The sequence below is a fragment of the Oncorhynchus mykiss genome, chromosome 1, assembly GCF_057628025.1.
Source record: "Oncorhynchus mykiss isolate SJ-2025 chromosome 1, ASM5762802v1, whole genome shotgun sequence".
NCBI lineage: Eukaryota > Metazoa > Chordata > Actinopteri > Salmoniformes > Salmonidae > Oncorhynchus > Oncorhynchus mykiss.
Genome location: NC_143022.1, coordinates 21,081,134 through 21,104,593, shown reverse-complemented (window position 1 = coordinate 21,104,593; position 23,460 = coordinate 21,081,134). Strand labels below are relative to the sequence as shown.

The 23,460-nt window shown below is 44.1% G+C and overlaps 3 protein-coding genes across 5 annotated transcripts; 2 read left to right on the top strand and 1 right to left on the bottom strand.

Annotated features, from left to right (window-relative positions):
* Positions 1-1,056: 1,056 nt before the first annotated feature.
* Positions 1,057-9,136, bottom strand: LOC110503571 (vimentin-type intermediate filament-associated coiled-coil protein). 3 transcript variants are annotated; one of them, XM_090183045.1, is made up of 4 exons: positions 8,624-9,136; positions 8,310-8,524; positions 7,843-8,191; positions 1,057-2,020 (listed from the first exon to the last, which is right to left on the bottom strand). In XM_090183045.1, the coding sequence occupies exons 1-4, from the start codon at positions 8,651-8,653 to the stop codon at positions 1,865-1,867; spliced, it is 750 nt and encodes a 249-aa protein (XP_090039171.1). In that variant the 5' UTR covers positions 8,654-9,136; the 3' UTR covers positions 1,057-1,864. The 3 variants fall into 3 exon arrangements, with proteins under 3 accessions (XP_090039171.1, XP_090039175.1, XP_021437678.2); XM_090183049.1 differs by having other exon boundaries at positions 8,310-8,481; positions 8,597-8,764; XM_021582003.3 differs by lacking the exon at positions 1,057-2,020 and having other exon boundaries at positions 6,432-8,191.
* Positions 3,847-6,084, top strand: larp6b (La ribonucleoprotein 6, translational regulator b). The gene is made up of 4 exons (XM_021582117.3): positions 3,847-3,933; positions 4,068-4,192; positions 4,437-4,653; positions 4,777-6,084. Exons 1-4 carry the CDS (start codon positions 3,889-3,891, stop codon positions 5,887-5,889), a joined length of 1,500 nt encoding a protein of 499 aa, XP_021437792.3. The 5' UTR covers positions 3,847-3,888; the 3' UTR covers positions 5,890-6,084.
* Positions 9,137-9,155: 19 nt separating the features above from the next.
* On the top strand, positions 9,156-11,478 carry LOC110503510 (NADH dehydrogenase [ubiquinone] 1 alpha subcomplex subunit 11). Its single transcript, XM_021581890.3, has 4 exons — positions 9,156-9,311; positions 9,750-9,842; positions 10,795-10,917; positions 11,289-11,478. Exons 1-4 carry the CDS (start codon positions 9,233-9,235, stop codon positions 11,399-11,401), a joined length of 408 nt encoding a protein of 135 aa, XP_021437565.1. The 5' UTR covers positions 9,156-9,232; the 3' UTR covers positions 11,402-11,478.
* The last annotated feature ends 11,982 nt before the right edge of the window (positions 11,479-23,460 follow it).

Sequence of the window (23,460 nt, the reverse complement as noted above, 5' to 3'; positions counted from 1 at the left end):
TAAATGATGTCCATCACCCACACTTTGAAATCCAGGACCTGGGTGAATTCCTCTGGCATCTCAAGGTATGATGTGTAGATGTTGGGGGAACTCCAAAACACATCTGCGGGTGTGTGATTGGGGCTTCTCACAAAGTCACTCTTGGGCTCAACAAAGTAGACGTGAATGGCTGAAGACACAAGTACATCTGCACCTGTATAAGAAAGTAAGACAGAACAGAGAAACAGTAAATACATTTGCATTTAACGTCCATAGAAGCAATATCAAACAAAACACATGCTAGCTGGTGAGCTACTTAATTATCATTGTTCAACATTGAAATTACCTGTGCAAAATCTGAGAAATGTCTTAGGCAGTTGGTTGAGCAGTTATGGATGTACTTATTTAAAAAGTCCATGATCGTTTGTTCCCTCTTGAGAAGGTATCATGTTTAACAGCTGCAGCAACTCTTGAATGTTGGTGTGAGGCTCCCGAGAACCTAGTCAAAACCCCCAAGATGCAGTTTCAACCTTTTCAGTACGCTGTTCCAGGACTCAGCAATGTAGGCAGGATATGATTTCTTTGTGGGTGACTTCAAGTAGCATCTTCTGCCAGTTCATCTCATTGATCAGAATCTTGACATCATGTGCTCCCAGCAACTGACGAGCAATCTTGGATTGACTGTTTGACGATGACCTTTTCCTCACTTGGTATAGACTCCAAAAATGTTGCCAAGAAGTTTTCAGATTTGATCTGTTCTCCAAGGGAACAGGGAAGTAGCCTACCATGTTGTAATCCAAGGATCATCACTTTTGCAACAGTTTCCCACGAGTCCTTCATGTCATGGGAATTTTCATGGTCCCACTTGTGCACTTCCTCATGAATGTTTCCCAGTATTCACTTAAGGCGTCCCTCAGCACTCCACCATGGGCCTCACCTTTCTCTGTGGTGCCACTGGGTAGAATAATTTCTCTCTCTAAAATGGTGTCTTCTTCAGAAACACCTACATCTTGAATGGCAGCATTCAGGTCTTGGAACACATTTCCTCTACACACTTTGATTCTGGGTATCCTTTGCGGGGTGGGGGTGGGCCTCGGCGTTGAAAATAACATAGCGTCAATTGGAAGAGCAAAGCACTCATCAGCTAGAAAAACATATCCCACTTCAATTTCTTTGTCCATTGATATTGATACACCCAGTATTTTGTCACTCAAACCTGATATTTCAACCATTGGTTGTGAGGGGGTATCGCAGATGCAAATGTTTTTGTTCTTCCTGGCCAGGTGAATGGAGGGAGTGGTAAGCTTGAAGACCGATGGGAATGTCCTGTGTCAATTTCCTCTGATTCCAGGCTTTCTTTGCGGCGGATGGTAATGTCCCCTGTGCTGATTTCCTCCAATTCCAGGCTTTCGTCGTCAGATGAGAAAACATTGGCGATTCTGTTGTACTTGATTCTGTTATTCTTCTCTGTAGAGATAGAGGCAGCTGCCTTGAGACTTTCATCTGCCGCATAGTTTATTTTTTTGCTGGAGAGATATAGTCTAAAAATGTTTAAAACTCTTCTGAGTTCGTATTGTTCGACCAATGTAGTAGATGGGTCTTCCTCAGTAAAGTCTCGCATGGTGAATTCAAAACCATTAACATGCCCTAGTTTGCTTTTTCTATTTGGAAAGAAAAGTGCCTTACCGACCACCAACAGCTCTGCCACTGTACCCATCTTTGCTGCCTTTAATTGTCTTGTCTCACCACCTTTCTTTATCTGTGACTTGGCAGAATGAGTTGACACCAACTTGTTCCAGTCATACAATTTGGAAAGTACATTCTGTTTTCTAATTCTTGGCGTTTCCAAAGTTTTGCTGACTTCTCATTACTTTTCTTTCAGTGTTTAAAATGTTCCATATCCCTCTCTGCAGCTTTGGATACACTTGATCCCTGGAGAGCGGCCACTTCTCTTTTGCAGTACTGACTTAAGATCACCAAACCTGGGCACGTATTGTGTGAGTTGGGCATCCGTCATGCCCTCGACAGCACTGCAGTCAATCTGAAAACAAAGGAGGAAAATAGTTACAGCTTTGAGCAAGTAACTATATTTGATGGATGGTTATAGTGGATGGATGAATAAATTAAGATGTAATAGATAGATAGCTCAATTAAAGCAAGAATCCATAACTGAAGTAATAAAAAGCTGAGGAATGGGCCTGGAGAAATGTAACCACTCAAATTCATACACAGAGCTATGGATGCAAGGACTGACCATCCATGATATCAAAATTAAAACAAGCTTATATTTTGGGTTCTGATAGGATGCGACAGTTGAACTAAGCTCATGAGGCATTTATAAGTTATATTCTTGAAGAATCAATATATCTCTCATTAATCTATAAGTCCAAAAATGAATGTCACAAACACAGCGATGTGTGAGACAAACTGTGCCCCAACTATCCCACAAATGGGAGAATGATATACATCTGGCTAGGCAGCAGCACTGGCCTTTCAGCACCACTGAGTTGTTCTGCTATACCAGGGTTTCCAGAATTCGGTCCTGGGCCCCCCCCTGAGTGCACATTTTGTTTTTTGTCCTAGCACTTCACAGCTGATTCAAATAATCAAAGCATGATGAGTTTAATATCTTCATCAGCTGTGTAGTGCTAGGGCAAAAAACTAAATGTGCACTCAGGGGGGGGCCCAGGACCGAATTCTGGAAACCCTGGTATAGCAGAACAACTCAGTGGACCCAGGACCGAGTTTGGGAAACCTGCCTTATACTTGTCCAATGAGCGGAGTCACTGCGCACGCAAAGCGCTGTCCATTCAGCATTACTGAATGTCGGCTGCTGGCTCAACTCCCCCATGGCTAGAACTTCTTGTAGCCTACTTCCACCATTGTTTGGTTGAGTTTGCGTTGTTTGTCATGCATATGTGGTCGGTGTGGTGCATACATTAGATTTATCGAATGTATGCGTAAAACTGTATGTGTAGACGGCTTGACAGAAATGGTAGCAGAAGGTAAATGTTGAACTGTTGTTGCACACATATCCAGATGATGCTGCGCAAAAATGCTGTCAGTGTGTTCGAAGCGTCACCTTCTGCTACCATTTCTGTCAAGCCGCATAAATTTGATAAATCCAATTGATGCACCGCATCAAACGCAATGATGTAAGGCAAACGCTGCGTTTCATTGGAATTGAATGTAATTGTGGTGTACCAAAATGCAAAACACTGTCGGTGTGATCGAAGCGTTACTGCCAGCTAGCTACATAAGCAATTATACATCGTTTACCTGTTCTAATTGATCTCAGACTATGGTTCCATCAGCAGCATAATTTCTGGCAAAGGGGTGCAGACACAAATGAATGGAAAAACACGCATATTCCGAGGATTATTAAAATTGAGTGGATTAAAAACCTGAGTGAATTAATACAAAATATGAGGGAACTGATAAAAAAATATATATAATTGCAATGGATTTTTTTAAATCAAGGGGAATGGATAAAAAAACAACAACCAAGGAACGGGTTAGTATGGCAGTTTTTTCCTCTCCACAATGACGCCTAAGGGGCGCCATACCAATTAGATCAGCTTTGAAAAATAACTGATGTGATTGGTCAAACGACCAAATAGCGGAAAAAATATCTAAATTGGGCTGCCTGTCTTAACAGTCACACAGATAAAGTACGGTGAACAACATGTATATGAAGATTCGATTTAGGCCTGAATGTGTGGCCTTCAAAAACAAGGGAAAACTGCTCACACAACGGTATAAGCAATGGTAGTGTAGAATGCCAAATGTAAACACCTGATTTTCCTTGATTGCATACATCAGACATGTCATTATCCAATGGTCAAGTTCTCTCAATTGTGACGTAAGGGGCACCAGAAATTAGAATTTCTAAAAATATTCCATGTCAACATGTGCGGTGGAGACCGGGGAAACGTCGGGCAAAGAGGATATCAGGTAAGCTAATTGAATACTTTTGCTTTGTAACTTCAGGTAATGGTTACAATATAAAGTAAACTACAAACATGCTCAACACACATACATGTAGACTACAAATCATCTGAGTTTATCGATATAAAAATTCGTTTCAGTCTCACAACATGTCTTCACCAACTGCAGACGTCTTCCGATGTGGCTTGCAAATGTATCAGCTGTCCCCAGATTCAAGGCGGCTTGGGTCATACACAGAGGACAGAACATATGATAGTTTGGATGGGTAAGAGCCCTTGTTACAGATGATTACTGTAATATCTGATAATAAATTTAAATGTGTCATGTTTTTCAGATTGTTCAGACTTACAGGGACCAGATTGGTCATTACAAAAACATGATCAGAAATATAGGCTGTAATGTTCTTGTTCAGGTGGAGCATGTGCATTCACCTCAATTGAGGTTTATTCAATGTCAAAAAACACTAAATGTTTATCAACTTTTGAATGTTGATATCAATGGTTCTGCAGAAGTTCCACAGAGTTGACTGATGTGTTTGAAGAAGAGGACTGTATTCAGGATGAAGGCTGGAGTACCCCTGTTGTAGACCTGAAACAGAAAATTGCAGCTCGGCTAGAAAACTATCTTACCAATGAGAGCCTGTCTGAAGATGCCTTTTTACTGAAACATGTTCAGAGGAACAAGAAGGGCTACGTCAGTGTGAAGTTACTAACTTCATTCAAAAAGGTAGGATTTATAGATTACTTTTATTGAAAACTACCCTGTTCACTGCTTTGGCCTGCACTGACATGTCTTTTGATAACAAGTATAACCTTTGACAATTACTAACCTAAACATTCTGTGTCATAGATCAGGGAGCTCACACGTGACTGGCGAACCACTCTGGCTGCGGCTCGCACCACGCAGCAGCTGGAAGTCAACGAGGAGGGAACCAAGGTGCGACGGAGGGACCCAGTGCCCGACTGGCTACTGTGTGTCCCCACCAGCAAGCTGCTGCTGGCCTGGAACCTCCTGGGAGGAGAGGACAACGATGAGGAGAGCGTAGCCCCGGGGGTGGAGCAGCAGAGCCTGATGGAGACAGCTATGAGACTATTTGGCTGCCACGGCACCATCACGTCCCTCCGCATCCTGCGCCCAGGGAAGGAGATCCCTGCCGAGCTCAAGAGGTATGCAAAGAAACACATGGAGCTGGGGCGTAAGGTGTGTGCCGTGGTGGAGTATGAGTACCTGGAGGGGGCACGGCGGGCCTATGAGGCCCTGCAGGCTGAAGAGCAGCTACAGGGGAACAGGGCTGTACGCGTGGTACTCCTAGGCAGCAGGGGCACCAGGAAGCCAAGGGGCAGCCAGGACCGCACAGAGGAAGAGTCTGAGGACGGCATCGAGAGTGTGTGCTCGAGGAAGCCCAACCGCAAGGGCAGACACTACCCGGGCTACTCCCTGGAGGACTCTGCCCTCTACAGCTCATCTGAGTCAGACTTCGCCCCCGCCTCGCCCAGGCCCAACCGCAGGGTCACACGACCTCAGGCTCTGTACGGCAGCCCCCTGGCCATCCCCCGGGTGTCCTCCTTCCGCTCAGACCCCTACAAGAACCCAGTTTGTAGCCCTGTGGGGAGCCCCCTCCTGCCCCGTAAGCTGTTCCCCAATGGCCACACTCCGTCCCCGCTGGCCGCTCCAGAGATCAGCAGCAGCCCTGTATCCAGTGGCAATGGAAGCTTTGGCAGCAGGAGCAAGTGCTCCGGGGACTATTCCCAGGAAAGTTTGGGCTTTGTGGGGAGCCCCTGGGTCCAGCGTCGGAAGACTGCCGCCCAGACATTTTTTCCTGACAAAGGTGGGCCCCTCTCGCCTGGCCTGCCCAAGAGGCCACTGGGCGTGGTGGATGTGCTGCGCCAGCCGCTTGGCCCTGATGGCACTAAAGGCTTCTACAACTGCATTGGCAGGGGGAAGCTGGTAGTGCAGCAATGATAAAGCCTGGCGAAAATTACCTCTGCCCAAAGCAAGGAATGATTTGATCTTAATGTAACCACCATATAGTGTTTACAATTACTTTTGATTGTCTCAATGTTTATCTAAATGAAATGGGGGGGGGGGGGTCACATTGGTCAAACTTATGAAAATTTTATTTTGTATTGATTAATAAAGATTACGATGTACTTTCAACAGTTCTTATGTTATTTCCCTTTATGCCCAGTATGGACTAAAATTATTCCGACTATGCAATATCTCAGTACATTACTATTCTGGGGTGAAACATGGTTTCATTCCTGCCTCAACTGCTAAAGACACACGCATATATGGTTATCTGAACTTCCCTAGCATAACTTCTAATGTATGCGCCTCCACCAGGATAATGTTCTCAATGTGTCAAGTCCCACAGGGGCAATGGCCACTATAGTCTGTGTCAGGCACCATTCCCTGTGCCTGCATGTCTTCTAGTGGGCTATGTTCTACAAAGATAGTATTGTTTTTTTGTTCTCTCACACTGCCAAGTCATTTTTCCAAATAAATGGTGTATGAATAATTTATTCATGTAGCAGACTGCCCCATTAAAGCATTCCTCATTGAACAGAAATACCTATTCTCATTTCTTCATTGACTATGACCGTAACATGAACAGAGTGAGCAACACACATTTTACAGTTCAGAGGCAATATGCAACTGTCCCCATGCTAAAGGTACAGTGATCACAAACGGAACAATTTAAGCAGCCCAATCATGCAGTTGTACTGAAAGAAAAAGCAGACAAACTTTTAGCCACCTGATTTAAGCCAACACTATATTGCTTCTATAATGATTAAGCAAAACCATACAATATAAAGAGTACAAGGCATGGCTGTGACGTCAAACTACATTTGTAGATTTAATACAAGGTTCAATCAGGAAGGCTGATCTGAATGCTTGTTTAAACAACTCACTTTGTATTCTATGCCTGTAGAATAGAAAAACAGCATAGCATCTTGTTTCATCTCTTCCCATTAGCCAAGTGTGGAATGCCATTCACCTATTTACCTTAGCCTATAAGCGTGGCACAATAATGCACATTCCTCACGCTTGCCATTTAACCTATGGGCTCACGCTTACCACCTTTCTCTCAACCAATGGGTCTAAATCTTGGGATGTATTTGTCAATTTACCCTTGCTCTCATACTTGCTGTTTTTCAGCAACAGTTTGACAACCATCCACCTTCCTACCACCACCTATAATAACCTTGAAGGACATCATAGGAACTTTCCTTCCATTATGAAAAAAATAACCACTTTGATTCTGACCCTACTGGAATGTGACATCTATGTAGCAGCTAATGTTGCATAGACTTGCTTCACTGAAGCAAATATTGATGCCAGTAAGAGGCATGTCTTATATTCACCATTAAATGTGTCATGTTTACAAGGGAGTAACTACAATCCCTGAAAAAACTGAATTGTCACGAAAAAAAAGATTAAAAAGTATACACTACATATACAAAGCATGGGATGGATTGGAACCTAGCCTTGCAGGTGCTGCAGGTGTACTTTCTGAACTTTGACCAGGTGAACACTGACCATAGAGGTCCTGTTTACACTATTTCCAAATATTTGATATTACAGTATAAAAATATAGCAGTTCAAACAGTAACAGACGATAACCAGATGTCTATACATTTCACATCTGGTTAAGACATGGAATCAAGGCAGATTAGTTTCTCTCCATTTGGTTACATCAAAGGCTTCATAACGTGTCAAGCAGTTCCCCCACATTCATGTAAGATGTTAAGTTGTAAGTCATCTGCTTAACATACAGAACTACTTGAACATTAAAAAAATAACGACATGCATGATGTTTTGAAATTACTCATGCCTCTACTTCAAGTACTATCCTCTTCTAGAACCTTTTCACCTCTAACCTATGTAACTCTTCTCAGGGGCCTTTTACTATACCGTTGTTCCAAACACTATCTCATCCAGCTCCTGGTCATCCATGTCATCCTCACTGAGGGAGAAGTCTTTGTGGTTAGAGATGCGGTTGGGACTGCAGTTTGACTCCCCGTCTGTGAGGGACGTATTGGCAGTGGGTTCACCCATCCCCACAACTGGCCCAAGTCTTTCTGCCTCAGCCATATGGGACAGCATACTGTCTAGTAAAGGCCTGCTCTTGCAGATGTTGTCCAGGAGCTGGCAGCGATGTTGCAACTGTCCTATCATAGCATCCTTCTCCTTGACCATGTTCTGAAACCTCTGGATGGTCTCTTCTGACTTGCACAGCTTCTCGTGGAGGTAGTGAATCTCTCTAGAGAAAAGAAATGAGACATGATTGATAACCTTTTACATATTAAATAACAATGGTTGGGGATATTAAACGGGAGCTTTGGTATTGCCCCGAAGAGACAAGACCTCAAATCACTTACTTATCCTTGGCCTCGGCGATCTCCTGGGTAGCAGCCCTCAGTTGCTCGTCCTTCCTGATGAGACTCTCTGCTTGCTCCCTCACGGTGTTCTCTGCTGCCTCGAGCCACTGTTCCAGCTCTGCTACCCGCCTGTGCACAGCGACCAGGTGTGCGTTCGCCTCCCGAATTTGGACTGGTGATGGCGAGGACATGTCACATGAGGAATATGGTACGACCTAAAGTCAAGTTACAATAGCACACCGTAGAAGATTGATTAACGATCAAATAAGAGAGCAATGAATGATCACTTGAAATCTCGTGAACAAGCATTTCACCGGAGGGCTGGTGTTTACTCTTCCTGCCATGCCTGCACCCTCTTCAGCGTTTGTTCCTCGTTAAACAACTGAACCAAAAAATATTGTTCCGTGTCCAGAAAAAAAGTATTGATTATGTTATGCTAACCAGCTACCGCTACCGACACGTCATCCTACGAGATTCTAAGCTCCAAAACTCATAAGAAATGCATCAATATATAATTGAATTGATTCATTACGAACAACATGCCTCGAGCTATATACTCGTTCGTTATCTGCACTGTTTTGAAATTTAAAAAAAGCTGGATAACTTGAATGAACTTTGAAACTGATTCTCTTTGTAACCTGTGGATTAAACTCCGCCCCGGAAACAGTAGTGTTGACAGCTTTACATACAATGTAGAAAAATTGTCAGTGTGTTATGTTGTTTTATATGTAGCTAATAACACATTTAAAAAGTAATTGTATTTTCAACTTTTTTTTAAAGTAAACAGAATACTTTTCACAAGTTGTTTGTTTAGCTAATACATGTTTATCAATAAAGTTTTCCGATATTTCAAGTGTCGTCTTCTTTCCCCCCCCATCTCGCGATATTTCCTCAATGTCTGTGTCCTTCATGTGAAATCCAAAATGGGTTATTGGGATCTGCAAGAGGGGAAAGATTGTATCGAGAAAACATGGATCACCACTAAATTGGGCACAGCTCTAGGTATCTAAATCTAACACAAAGAAATACATTGTGGAAATTAGCTAGCTGGAGGTAAAGAACAGTAAAGTAACACTAGACTCCATAACCGGTTAACGTTAGCTAGCTGCCGAGCTAACTTGCCATAGCATATTTAACTGTCATTCTAACTAACTACTGCTAGCTTACTGTACTAGTAAGCAATGTGTTGTTTTCAACAAATGTAACGTTGTTCGGTTAGCTAGTTGTTTAGCCGGCAGTTGCTGTCAGGCAGTACAGCTAAGGCAGTAAATTAAACTATGGATTTTGAATGATGTTTACCAGTTAGCTAGCAAGCTAATCATAGCTAACATTCTTGTGACTTTGAAAGACAAAATGACTTGTCAAGTAGGTAGCTAGCTAGTTAACCCAATGCACAGTAATCTAACAGCCTATTTTTTTAAATATTTTTTTTACACACAGGGTTGGTGGGTTCAGCCTATCACATTGTGGCATTCCAGCCTGATTCCGCAATCCAAGCTGTTCAGAGAGCCACAAATGGCACAGTAACCATGGGTATGCATGTCTCTAATCTCATACACTGATAATAATCACCTGGCTTGCTGCCATGAAGGTATCCAATCTTACACTTAAATACCTAGCTACACCTAGACCAGTAGCCAACAGTGTTCAGGCTAGAATGTTATCTCAGATCAGTACACTACATTTGTCAAGAAGATTTAGTCCAAGGGCCGTATCCACAAAGCATCTGTTGGACTGCTGATCTAGGGTCTGTCCGTATAATGCAAAACTGATCCTAGATCAGCATTCAGCTTTGTGGATATGGGCCCAGGTCACAATGCTGAAATGTACCTAATAAACACAGTCTCTACAGCTGCCTCGTTTGAGTGATGGTGAAAGTGTCTGTTTGATCTTAGTGTTTCAATGGTGATCCGATTTTTTTTGGGGGGGGTGATCAGATGTTTGTCATAAGGAGTTGTAAACAAACACAGTTAAGGTGGGTTTATGCCAGTATGTGTTAATTTAGGGCTCTATTCAATCATATTCACTTCAGCCAACATCAACATAGCGGTTGTTTTGGCAGTGTAATTGTGTTAGAGCTGTCAAATCCACAAACGACACCTGTCATTATACCTAAAGCGAACGTTGCTATTAGCTGCATGGAGTTGCATTGCGAGAGATCCCATGCAGCCTTGTTTACACATTAGAACAGTGGAATGTGAGATGTAATTTACACCTCGATTAGGCTGATAGAAATCCTCATTATTTAATGATTTTCAATTTGAGAGTCATTACATTTTATATAGCCTACACTTTCTTGTTCTGAACGGGACAGGTGTGACTTTGTGAAAATGATCAAGTGCAGCTGCTCACCGATTTGACAGCTCCAACTCAGTTACACTGCCAAAACATCAGTTATGCGGGTGTCAACTATCGATGGTTAGGCCTAATGCTTGATCTGATTGAATCCAGGCCTTAAAACCAATTATCTTTCCTTTCATGACAGCTGCCTTGGGGGCGATCTTTGGAATGACCACTTGTCTAGCTGCACAGGCCCGGGATGCTCCTGATGATCCGGTGAACTATTTCCTCGGAGGCTGTGCATCAGGAGTCTTTCTTGGAGCTCGTAGTGAGTAGTCTATATTAAATAGTATGCTGAAGATTTGGGTTACATGCAGTAGGAACAAATGGGAACAAACGTTTTGAAACGGATAAATAAAATGAGCATTCTTATTGGATAAGTTTGGGTGGAACCTCTGTTTCAAAGCATTTTCTTCCAGGGTTTAATTATAAAAATAGTCATTTTCCCTTCTGCCCTTGTTAACATCCCACATAGTTACCATCATATTGCTGTCATCTATCAAGCGCTATAAGAACTTTGTAGGGCAGTGAACATCTTCTCATTGCCAGATGATGTTTGCTTGAGATACAGAGGGGCATCAGAGATTATCCTCTTTCTTTTCCACTAATAACATGTACTTTTTTCTTTATGATACACAGCTCACAGTGCAATGACAGGCACGACGGCATGTATTGGGCTGGGGACACTGGCCATGTTCACTAAGGTGGGCAAGATGGAGGGCTGGAGATTAGCTGGACCACCCAGGATGTAAACAGCCCAAGGGGGAGACTATATATTGACACGTATATTGTATATTAAATATTCCTTGAATAAACTTGTGTAAAAGAGTGTCTGACAGTCTGTATCCTGCACCTCCCTGCTTTAGCCACATGGTGGAAACATTGGCTATCTTCCCAGACAATTTGCACCAATCAACAGCAATTGAAGATTGTGTGTGTGTGTGTCAACTTAAACAGTGGTGTAAAGTACTTAAGTAAAAAATACTTTAATGTACTACTTAAGTTTTTTAAATATATATCTGTACTTAATAATTTATAGTTTTGACAACATTTACTCCACTACATTCCAAAATAAAATAATGTACTTTTTCCATACATTTTTCCTGATTAAAGTACTTGTTACATTTTGGGAGATTAATGGTCCAATTCACACACTTATCAAGAGAAATTCAAGGGACAATTAGGAGGCCTGCGTCTTGTGACCATAGCGTATGTGTAGGTATGTACGGCAGGACCAAATCGGAAAGATAGGTAGGAGCAAGCCCATGTAATGCTTTTGTAGGTTAGCAGTAAAACCTTGAAATCAGCCCCTGCCTTGACAGGTCGCCAGTGTAGGGAGGCTAGCACTGGAGTAATATGATTTGTTTTGTTCTAGTCAGGATTCTAGCAGCTGTATTTAGCACTAAGTTTATTTAGTGCTTTATCCGGGTAGCCGGAAAGTAGAGCATTGCAGTAGTCTAACCTAGAAGTAACAAAATCATGGATTAATTTTTCTGCATCATTTTTGGACAGAAAATGTCAGATTTTTTGCAATGTTACGTAAATGGAAAAAAGCTGTCCTTGAAACAGTCTTGATATGTTTGTCAAAAGAGAGATCAGGGTCCAGAGTAACACAGAGGTCCTTTTTTAGAAGACTGTACAACCATCAAGATAAATTGTCAGATTAGGGCAATTTTGGGGCTTCACCATGTTTCATTGAAATGTACAGCTGTGTGTCATCCGCATAGCAGTGAAAGTTAACATTATGTTTTCGAATGACATCCCCAAGAGGTAAAATATATAGTGAAAACAACAGTGGTCCTAAAACGGAACCTTGAGGAACACCGAAATTTACAGTTTGTCAGAGGACAAACCATTCACAGAGACAAACTGATATCTTTCCGACAGATAAGATCTAAACCAAGCCAGAACTTGTCCGTGTAGACCAATTTGGGTTTCCAATCTCTCCAAAAGAATGGAGAGATTGTATCAAATGGTATCAAAAGCAGCACTAAGGTCTAGGAGCACGAGAACAGATGCAGAGCCTCGGTCTGACGCCATTAAAAGGTAATTTACCACCTTCACAAGTGCAGTCTCAGTGCTATGATGCTGCGCAACAGCTTTTTCAAAAAAATTTGAGAGGAATGGGAGATTCGATATTGGCCGATAGTTTTTTTACATTTTCTGGGTCAAGGTTTGGCTTTTTCAAGACAGGCTTTATTACTGCCACTTTTAGTGAGTTTGGTACACATCCGGTGGATAGAGAGTCATTTACTATGTTCAACATAGGAGGGCCAAGCACAGGAAGCAGCTCTTTCAGTAGTTTAGTTGGAATAGGGTCCAGAATGCAGCGTGAAGGTTTAGAGTCGATGATTATTTTCATCATTGTGTCAAGAGATACAGTGGGGCAAAAAAAGTATTTAGACAGCCACCAATTGTTCTCCCACTTAAAAAGATGAGAGAGGCCTGTAATTTTCCTCATAGGTACACTTCAACTATGACAGACAAAATTAGAGAAAAAAATCCAGAAAATCACATTATAGGATTTTTTTTATGAATTTATTTGCAAATTATGGTGGAAAATAAGTATTTGGTCACCTACAAACAATCAAGATTTCTGACTCTCACAGACCTGTAACTTCTTCTTTAAGAGGCTCCTCTGTCCTCCACTCGTTACCTGTATTAATGGCACCTGTTTGAACTTGTTATCAGTATAAAAGACACCTGTCCACAACCTCAAACAGTCACACTCCAAACTCCACTATGGCATTGACCAAAGAGCTTGCTTAAGAGCTCCGGTATTTTTTGTATACCAGGGTGCTAGTTTCTTATGACAATTGTTTTTAGTTTTTAGAGGTGCAACTGCATCTAGGGTACTGTGCAAGGTTAAATTGAGTTCCTCAGTTAGGTGGTTAACTGTTTTTTGTCCTCTGACGTCCTTGGGTAGGCAGAGGTAGTCTGGAAGGGCATCAAGGAATCTTTGGGTTGCCTGAGAATTTGTAGCACGACTTTTGATGCTCCTTGGTTGGGGTCTGAGCAGATTATTTGTTGCGATTGCAAACATAATAAAATGGTGGTCCGATAGTCCAGGATTTTGAGGAAAAACATTAAGATCCACAACATTTAACTAGGTCCAGAGTATGACTGTGGCAGTGAGTAGGTCCGGAGACATGTTGGACAAAACCCACTGAGCCGATGATGGCTCCGAAAGCCTTTTGGAGTGGGTCTGTGGACATTTCCATGTGAATATTAAAGACACCAAAAATTTGAATATTATCTGCTATGACTACAAGATCTGATAGGAATTCAGGGAACTCAGTGAGGAACACTGTATATGGCCATGGAGGCCTGTAATCAATAGCTATAAAAAGTGATTGAGTAGGCTGCATAGATTTCTAGAAGCTCAAAAGACGAAACCGTCGTTTTTTTCTGTAAATTGAAATTTGCTATCGTAAATGTTAGCAACACCTCCGCCTTTGCGTGATGAGTGGGGGATATGGTCACTAGGGTAACCAGGAGGTGAGGCCTCATTTAACACAGTAAATTCATCAGGTTTAAGCCATGTTTCAGTCAGGCCAATCACATCAAGATTATGATCAGTGGTTAGTTCATTGACTATAACTGTGAGGTATCACAATCTCTTTCAATAATGGCAGGAATAGAGGAGGTCTTTATTCTAGTGAGATTACTAAAGCGAACACCACCATGTTTAGTTTTGCCCAACCTAGGTAGAGGCACAGACACGGTCTCAATGGGGATAGCTGAGCTGACTACACTGACTGTGCTAGTGGCAGACTCCACTAAGCTGGCAGGCTGGCTAACAGCCTGCTGCCTGGCCTGCACTCTATTTCATTGTGGAGCTAGGGGAGTTAGAGCCCTGTCTATGTTTGTAGATAAAATGAGAGCACCCCTCCAGCTAGGATGGAGTTTGTCACTCCTCAACAAGCCAGGCTTGGTCCTGTTCGTGGGTGAGTCCCAGAAAGAGGGCCAATTATCTACAAATTCTATCTTTTGGGAGGGGCAGAAAACTGTTTTCAACCAGCGATTGAGTTGTGAGACTGCTGTAGAGCTCGTCACTCCCCCTAACTGGGAGGGGGCCAGAGACAATTACTCGATGCCGACATCTTTCTAGCTGATTTACACGTTTCTGACTGTTTCATCCCAACATTGTTGGTGCCGATGTGGATAACAATATCCCTATACTCTCTACATGGACATGAGGGCTATCCAGGGGCCGACCAAACGCCATCTCTGCAGGGGTGTGGATCGCTCTCTCCAGCATGAAAAGGGCAGGCATGCAGGAGGTGGAGTCTTGGACAGCGGAGCGGCATGCCATGAGGACCATGGGCAGGTGCTTGTCCCAGTCACGCTGGTGTTTGGCAGAGAGGATGGCCAGCTGCTGTCCAAGCATTTTGTTGAAACGCTCCACAAGGCTATCACTTTGAGGATGGAGAGGAGTAGTGCTGGTCTTGTGCATACCCAGCCTCTCACACATGGTGGCAAACACACAGGACTCAAAGTTTCTGCCTTGGTCGCTGTGGATGGACTCTGCAGCTCCAAACCTGCTGAACATCCCCGCTGTCAGGGCGTCAACAATGGTCTCTGCCTCCTGGTCAGGCAGAGCATAGGCCTCGGGCCATTTTGTGAAATAGTCCATGGCCGTGAGCACCCAGCGGTTTCAACTGTCTGTGGTGGGGAACGGCCCAACTACATCCACTCCCACCCTCTCCATGGGATCCCCCACTGGGAACTGTTGGAGATGAGCATGAGAACGGCCTGGGGGGCCCTTTCTCACTGTGCAGTTGTCACAGCGAAAAAGTCCTCCACATCCCTCTTGTGCTGCCCCCAGTAAAAGCCCTGACGGAGGCGGCGGAGTGTTTTTGTGACCTCAAAGTGTCCAGTCCACACCCCCCCATGAGTACTCTGGAGCACAGCCTCCCGCAATGCTTTTGGGACCATCACCTGCCACCTCTCCTCTCCCATAGCTGACTCCTTCCATGCCCGCTGTAGCACGCCATCAGCCAGCCACAGTCTCTCAAACTTTGACCACAACACTTTGGTCGCGAATCAGAGCGCTGTCACCTCTTCCCATGGTGACCTCACCTGCGCCTCTACCCACTGTAGCACTGGCTGTAGGTCTGTGTCCCGTCCCTGCTGCTGCCCCCATTCAGCCACATCGTCAGTCTGCAGCTCACAGCAGACAGGCCCGCTCGCCCTACACACTGTGGCACAGACCCCCTCCTCTGCACACAGCTCTCTCTCCCGTCCCTCTCTCCTCCCACAGTGGCGGCAGCCGTCTGCAGTACAGGGCCGATGGGACATGGCATCGGCGTTGGAGTGGTGTGCCCCTGCCCTGTGCACCACTGTTAAAGTGGAAGCCACAACAGCCAAGAGCTCCCACCAGGTGACAGTAGCGGCGCTCATGTTTGTCAAATGTTTTGCTGAAGTATGCCACCACTCTCTCCCCCTCTGGCCCCACCTGGGCCAGCACCCCACCCATGCCCACATTGCTCGCGTCTGTGTCCAGGGCAAGGTGAAGCCAGGGGGAGGGTGAGCATGGGGGCCTCGATCAGTGCACGTTTGAGGGTGTTGAAGGCCTCCTCACACTCCACGGTCCAAGTAAAGGCCTTCGGCAGCAATCGGTTCAGGGGAGCAGTGATGCGTGAGAAGCCCCGTACAAACCTCCTGTAGTACGAGGCCAGGCCCAGAAAGCTCTTCAGCTGATGCTGGTCGTGGGGGTGGGCCAGTCTCGGACAGCCCCCTTCTTGTCCTCCAGGCCGTGCACAGGCCGAAGCACAGGACCTTGAACTGCCAGTGTCCTCTGTTAGTGGAGAAGGTAGTTTTGGCTCTGGCCTCTGGGGAGAGCTGTCTCTGAACTCAAACAGCAACTGCCACAACCATTCCTGCTGCTCGGGGTCAAGACCAACACGGTTCCTCTACAATATTAACGTTGGTTGCGAGATACAGAAAAAGACGAATAAGAAGAATATAGAGAAGAAGAAAAGTCAGTATTTCCACAGCTCCACAAGCTCCTTTCGCGATTGGCGAAAGCATCATATATGAAGTGAGTTTTAATGTTTAGCATCGGGTTTAGGTTTCCTGAACAACTTTTACGTAAGTTGAGTCTCTGTGTAAGTTATTGTTAGACCTTTGGCTCCATTAACAGACAGTTACTCAGATAAGAGAGATCGGTTCCCAGTTTAGACTAACATTGTTTACATCTGTGCTAGTAATACATGCATAAACAGTGCAGTGTCTTAAGTTACAGTATATGAATGTTTAGCTAATGTTGGGTAACTAGTAGGCTACAGCTGTCAGTGTTCAGCAAGTTAACATTCAGCAATTTGAAAGCCATTAACTTAGTTAGAGTTTCGTACTTGAACTCAAAACGAACAATTGTTATTGTCAATCTGTTAACGTTACTCTAAAGATTACCACAATTTGCAGATAGCCTGTTTGCTATTGTGAAGGTGTAAGACAGTATAGCTAGATAGCTAAGTTACTTACTGCAGAGAGGGCTAGCCATGATCTGACTAATAACTAAGGCTGGTAGTTGATTTTAAGGTACAGTTATGATAATGGAGATTTGTAATTAAGATTGAGTTTGGACTAAAATGTGGGTAATTGGATGCTTAGATGTAACCATAGACTGTCTTATTATTTGCATAGGGTCAATTAAACATGAAAAGAAATGGAGAGATATCAGACTTCTTTTTAAAGAAGGACAAACAGGCAGGTCAGGAGCAAAAAGACCCCAGCACTTGCATCACCACCGGACCCCAGAGCAGCTCCCTACCAGAGGCTAGTCAGAGTCAGTGTGGTCAGACTTCAGAAGGACCCAGTCTACCACCAGGTCAGAGCAGCTCCCTACCAGAGGCTAGTCAGAGTCAGTGTGGTCAGACTTCAGAAGGACCCAGTCTACCACCAGGTCAGAGCAGCTCCCTACCAGAGGCTAGTCAGAGTCAGTGTGGTCATACTTCAGAAGGACCCAGTCTACCACCAGGTCAGAGCAGCTCCCTACCAGAGGCTAGTCAGAGTCAGTGTGGTCAGACTTCAGAAGGACCCAGTCTTCATGTGTGTTCTTGTTTTGATGGCTGTGGAATTTTTATTGTGATTATACACTAATGCTTCTTGTGTTATTTTAATGTAATAGATGTATCAAGGGATGCCCGAGACCTCTGGCTCTGAACAAGACAGTGAGCCAGAGCTGCCAGGAGATGTCATCGAGTCCCTCCCTACTGTATCAAGCACCAGATATGCTGTTTCAGAAGGACCCAATGGTAGGCCAGGACTATACTTTAAACAACACCCAATGGTAGGCCAGGACTATACTTTAAACTACACCCAATGGTAGGCCAGGACTATACTTTAAACTACACCCAATGGTAGGCCAGGACTATACTTTAAACAACACCCAATGGTAGGCCAGGACTATACTTTAAACAACACCCAATGGTAGGCCAGGACTATACTTTAAACAACACCCAATGGTAGGCCAGGACTATACTTTAAACTACACCCAATGGTAGGCCAGGACTATACTTTAAACTACACCCAATGGTAGGCCAGGACTATACTTTAAACAACACCCAATGGTAGGCCAGGACTATACTTTAAACAACACCCAATGGTAGGCCAGGACTATACTTTAAACAACACCCAATGGTAGGCCAGGACTATACTTTAAACAACACCCAATGGTAGGCCAGGACTATACTTTAAACAACACCCAATGGTAGGCCAGGACTATACTTTAAACAACACCCAATGGTAGGCCAGGACTATACTTTAAACTACACATTTTAGTTAGCAGCTGTTAGTATCCAATATTGTGGATCCCTTAATTATACATTTCCATAGAGATATGACACATTATTTAACGTGTATTTCAGACATTTCAAGATCCAGAGAAGAGGGTCCTGTACAGCCGTGTTTGAAAACATTTCCCAGAACTCAGCATGGTACTAGGAAAAGGGCTTTCAACAGCTCCTGGTATAAGGACAATTCATGGCTTGAAATTTCTGTAAGTCAAGATTTGACTTATTGTTTTGCCTGTAGGCATGTTTCTCTGCCCAATGCACCTGAATCTGTCTTCACTTCACAGTCAGGTTTTTGTAACTGGAAAATGGTGCTGTTTAAAGATTCTGGGTTTAAGCTCCATTTGAAGGCAGAGCATCATATCAATGCTATGTATGCTTGGAATCAGCATCAAAGGGCTATTGACAGCAACTCATCAATGTTAGATGTCATAATTGAGGACCGGAAAAAGAAAGTGGAGGAAAACTGTACTTTCATTAAAACAATTGCAGATGTGCTCCTATTAACTGCCACTCAAAATGTAGCGCAGAGAGGTCATCGAGAGTCTGATGACTCTAACAACAAGGGTAATTTTTCCTCTGTCCGGTGTCTGTGTTCTTTTACCCATCTTAATCTTTTATCTTTTATTTTTACTGGCCAGTCTGAGAAATTGCTTTTTCTTTGCAACTCTGCCTATAAGGCCAGCATCCCGGAGTCACCTCTTCACTGTTGAAGTTGAGACTGGTATTTTGCGGGTACTATTTAATGAAGCTGCCAGTTAAGGACTTGTGAGGGGTCTGATTCTCAAACTAGACACTCTAATGTACTTGTCCTCTTGCCTAGTTGTGCACTGGGGTCACCCACTCCTCTTTCGATTCTGGTTAGAGACAGTTTGCGCTGTTCTGTGGGTAGTACAGGGAGTAGTACAGAGCGTTGTACAAGATCTTCAGTTTCTTGGCAATTTCTCGTATGGAATAGCCTTCATTCCTCAGAACAAGAATAGTCTGACGAGTTTCAGAAGAAAGTTCTTTGTTTCAGGCCATTGTGAGCCTGTAATCGAACTCACAAATGCTGATGCTCCAGATACTCAACTAGTCTAAAGAAGGTCAGTTTTAATGCTTATTTAATCAGAACAGCAGTTTTCAGCTGTGCTAATATAATTGCAAAAGATTTTCTAATGATCAATTAGCCTTTTAAAATGATAAATTTGGATTAGCTAGCACAACGCGCTATTGGAACACAGGAGTGAAGGTTGCTGATAATGGGCCTCTGTACACCTATGTACAGTTGAAGTCGGAAGTTTTACATACACCTTAACCAAATATATTTAAACTCAGTTTTTCACAATTCCTGACATTTAATCCTAGTAAAAATTCCCTGTCTTAGGTCAGTTAGGATCACCACATTATTTTAAGAATGTGAAATGTCAGAATAATAGTAGAGAGAATGATTTATTTCAGCTTTTATTTCTTTCATCACATTCCCAGTTCGTCAAAAGTTTACATACACTCGATTAGTATTTGGTAGCATTTAAATTGTTTAACTTGGGTCAAACGTTTTGGGTAGGCTTCCACAAGCTTCTCACAATAAATTGGGTGAATTTTGGCCCATTCCTCCTGACAGAGCTGGTGTAACTGAATCAGGTTTGTAGGCCTTCTCACTCGCACACACTTTTTCAGTTCTGCCCACAAATTTTCTATAGGATTGAGGTCAGGGCTTTGTGATGGCCACTCCAATACCTTGACTTTGTTGTCCTTAAGCCATTTTGCCACAACTTTGGAAGTATGCCTGGGGTCATTGTCCATTTGGAAGACCCATTTGTGAACAAGCTTTTACTTCCTGACTGATGTCTTGAAATGTTGCTTCAATATATCCACATACTTTTCCATCTATTTTGTGCACCAGACCCTCCTGCAGCAAAGCACCCCCACAACATGATGCTGCCACCCCTGTGCTTCACGGTTGGGATGGTGTTCGTCGGCTTGCAAGCCTCCCCCTTTTTCCTCCAAACATAACGATGGTCAGTATGGCCAAACAGTTCTATTTTTGTTTCATCAGAACAGAGGACATTTCTCCAAGTGCAGTTGCAAACCGTAGTCTGGCTTTTCTATGGCGGTTTTGGAGCAGTGACTTATTCCTTGCTGAGCGGGCTTTCAGGTTATGTCGATATAGGACTCGTTTTACTGTGGATATAGATACTTTTGTACCTGTTTCCTCCAGCATCTTCACAAGGTCCTTTGCTGTTGTTCTGGGATTGATTTGCCCTTTTCGCACCAAAGTACGTTCATCTCTAGGAGACAGAATGCATCTCCTTCTTGAGAGGTATGATGGCTGCATGGTCCCATGGTGTTTCTACTTGCGTACTATTGTTTGTACTGATGAACGTGGTACCTTCAGGCGTTTGGAAATTGCTCCAAAGGATGAACCAGACTTGCAGAGGTCTACCATTTTTTTTCTGAGGTCTTGGCTGATTTCTTTTGATTTCCCCATGTTGTCAAGCAAAGAGGCACTGAGTTTGAAGGTAGGCCTTAGAATACATCCACAGGTACACCTCCAATTGTCTCAAATTATCACAATTAGCCTATCAGAAGCTTCTAAAGACATGACATCATTTTCTGGCATTTCCAAGCTGTTTAAAGGCACAGTCAACTTAGTGTATGTAAACTTCTGACCCACTGGAATTGTGATACAGTGAATTATAAGTGAAATAATCTGTCTGTAAACAATTGTTGGAAAACTTACTTGTGTCATGCACAAAGTAGATGTCCTCAGCGACTTGTCAAAACTATAGTTTGTTAACAAGAAATTTGTGGAGTGGTTGAAAAATTTGTTTTAATGACTCCAACCTAAGTGTTTGTAAACTTCCGACTTCAACTGTATCTAATTTACATACATTACCAGTCAAAATTTTGGACACACCTACTCATTCCAGGGTTTGTCTTTATTTTTTAAAACTATTTTCTACATTGTAGAATAATATTGAAGACATCAAAACTATGAAATGACACATGTGGAATCATGTAGTAACCAAAACTGTGTTAACCAAATCAAAATATATCCTTTGCCTTGATGACAGCTTTGAACACTCTTGGCATTCTTTCAACCAGCTTCACCTGGAATGCTTTTCCAGCAGTCTTGAAGGAGTTCCTGTCACACCCTGATTGGTTTCACCTGTCTTTGTGATTGTCTCCACCCCCTCTAGGTGTCGCCCATCTTACCCATTATCCCCTGTGCATTTATACCTGTGTTCTCTGTTTGTCTGTTGCCAGTTCGTCTTGTCTTGTCAGGTCTTACCAGCGTGCTTTCCCATCTTCCTGTTTTCTCAAGTTTCTGTTTCCTAGTTTCCCCGGTTCTGATCATTCTGCCAGCTCTGACTCGAGTCTACCTGCCCTTCTGTAACTTCCTGACTCTGACCCATTTCCGAAAGGTTCTGACCATTCTGCCTGCCCTGACCCCGAGCCTCCCTGCCGTTCTGTACCTTACTGACTCTGCCCAGGATTACGGACCTCTGCCTGCCCGTGACCTGTCTTTTGCATGCCATCTGTTTGGGCAATATACATCTGTGATTCTAGCTGTCTGCATCTGGGTTCGATACATTGCTGGAGCAATTCCGCGGATTACCTACAAGGCATCAAGCCACACCAATAATTCCCCAGACTCTCAGCAATCCCGCTACCAGCGGTGATTCTTCCCAGCCTACCCCAGTGTCCTTAGAACCCTGCTTACCTCGTCCGGAGCATTATGCTGGAGATTCTGGAACCTGCCGGGAATTTCTCTTCCAGTGCTCCCTCGTCTTTGAGCTGCAGCCTTCTTGGTTGCCCTTAGACCATTCGAGGATAGCGCACATCATAACGCTGATGTCTGGGGGAGCACTCGCCTGGGCTATGGTGGTGTGGGAGCAACAGTCTGCCATCTGCCTCAGTCTGGAGGGGATTGTGGCGGAAGTACGGAAGGTGTTCGAGTTTCCGTTGTCCTGGAGAGAGGCTGCTCGTAAACTGCTCCAGACTACGCGGTGGATTTTAGCACGTTGGGGACTGAGAGTGCCTGGAACCCGGAAGCATTGTTCGACATGTTCCTTGACGGATTACCAGAGGTGATCAAAGATGAGCTCACAGCCCAGGAGCTGCCATGGACCTCGACTCCCTTATAGCCTTGACCATCCGGATCGATTGGCGGCTACGAGAACGAAGGAGGGAGAGGGAATCTGCCCCCTGATGCCCTCGCTCGCCCTCGATAACCCACCTCACCTCCGAGGAATCCGGAAAACCCGACGGCATTTCCGAAATAATCCGATCTCACCCGAGTACTTACGGGAATCGCCGAGAGTGGTCGCCTCGCCTCCTCCAGAGCCCAAGCTACTGGGAAGGGCTCGATTGTCTCCGGATGAACGTTTACGCAGACTGAACATCAGGAGCTGTCTGTATCGCGGGACTACAGGACATTATATTTCCAGGTACGAGCACTCTGGTGAGCCATATGGGGATTTTCCAATTTCCCATTACTCGTACCCCTCTCCATGCCACCCTGTTATGGGGTGACCAGGCCAAATCACTCTGGGTGCTCCTTGAGAGATTTATCGATACTACCTTTGTGTCGGAGCTTGGTATCTCCACTCAGCCCCTCTCCATTCCCATGGAAGTCAGAGCACTGGATGGGCGCTCTATTGGCAGAGTCACCCGCAATACGATTCCTGTCGACCTACGAGTATCAGGAAATGCAGTTCCTGCTCATCAAATCTCCCCATGTACCCGTGGTTTTGGGATATTCAGGGCTCCAGAAGCACAATCCCCTGATCGACTGGTCTATTAGTGCTATTGTGAGTTGGAGCCCGTTCTGCCAGGCTCATTGTCTCAAGTGAAGTACATGGACCTCCGGGAGGTCTTCAACAAGACCCACGCTACTTCTTCTCTCCATCTGCATCAACTCTATGACTGTTCAATTGACATTCTCCCAGGCACTACACCCCCTCGGGGGTGGCTTTACTCCTGTCGGGTCCGGAGACCAAGGCTATGGAGGAGTACATTGAGAACTCGCT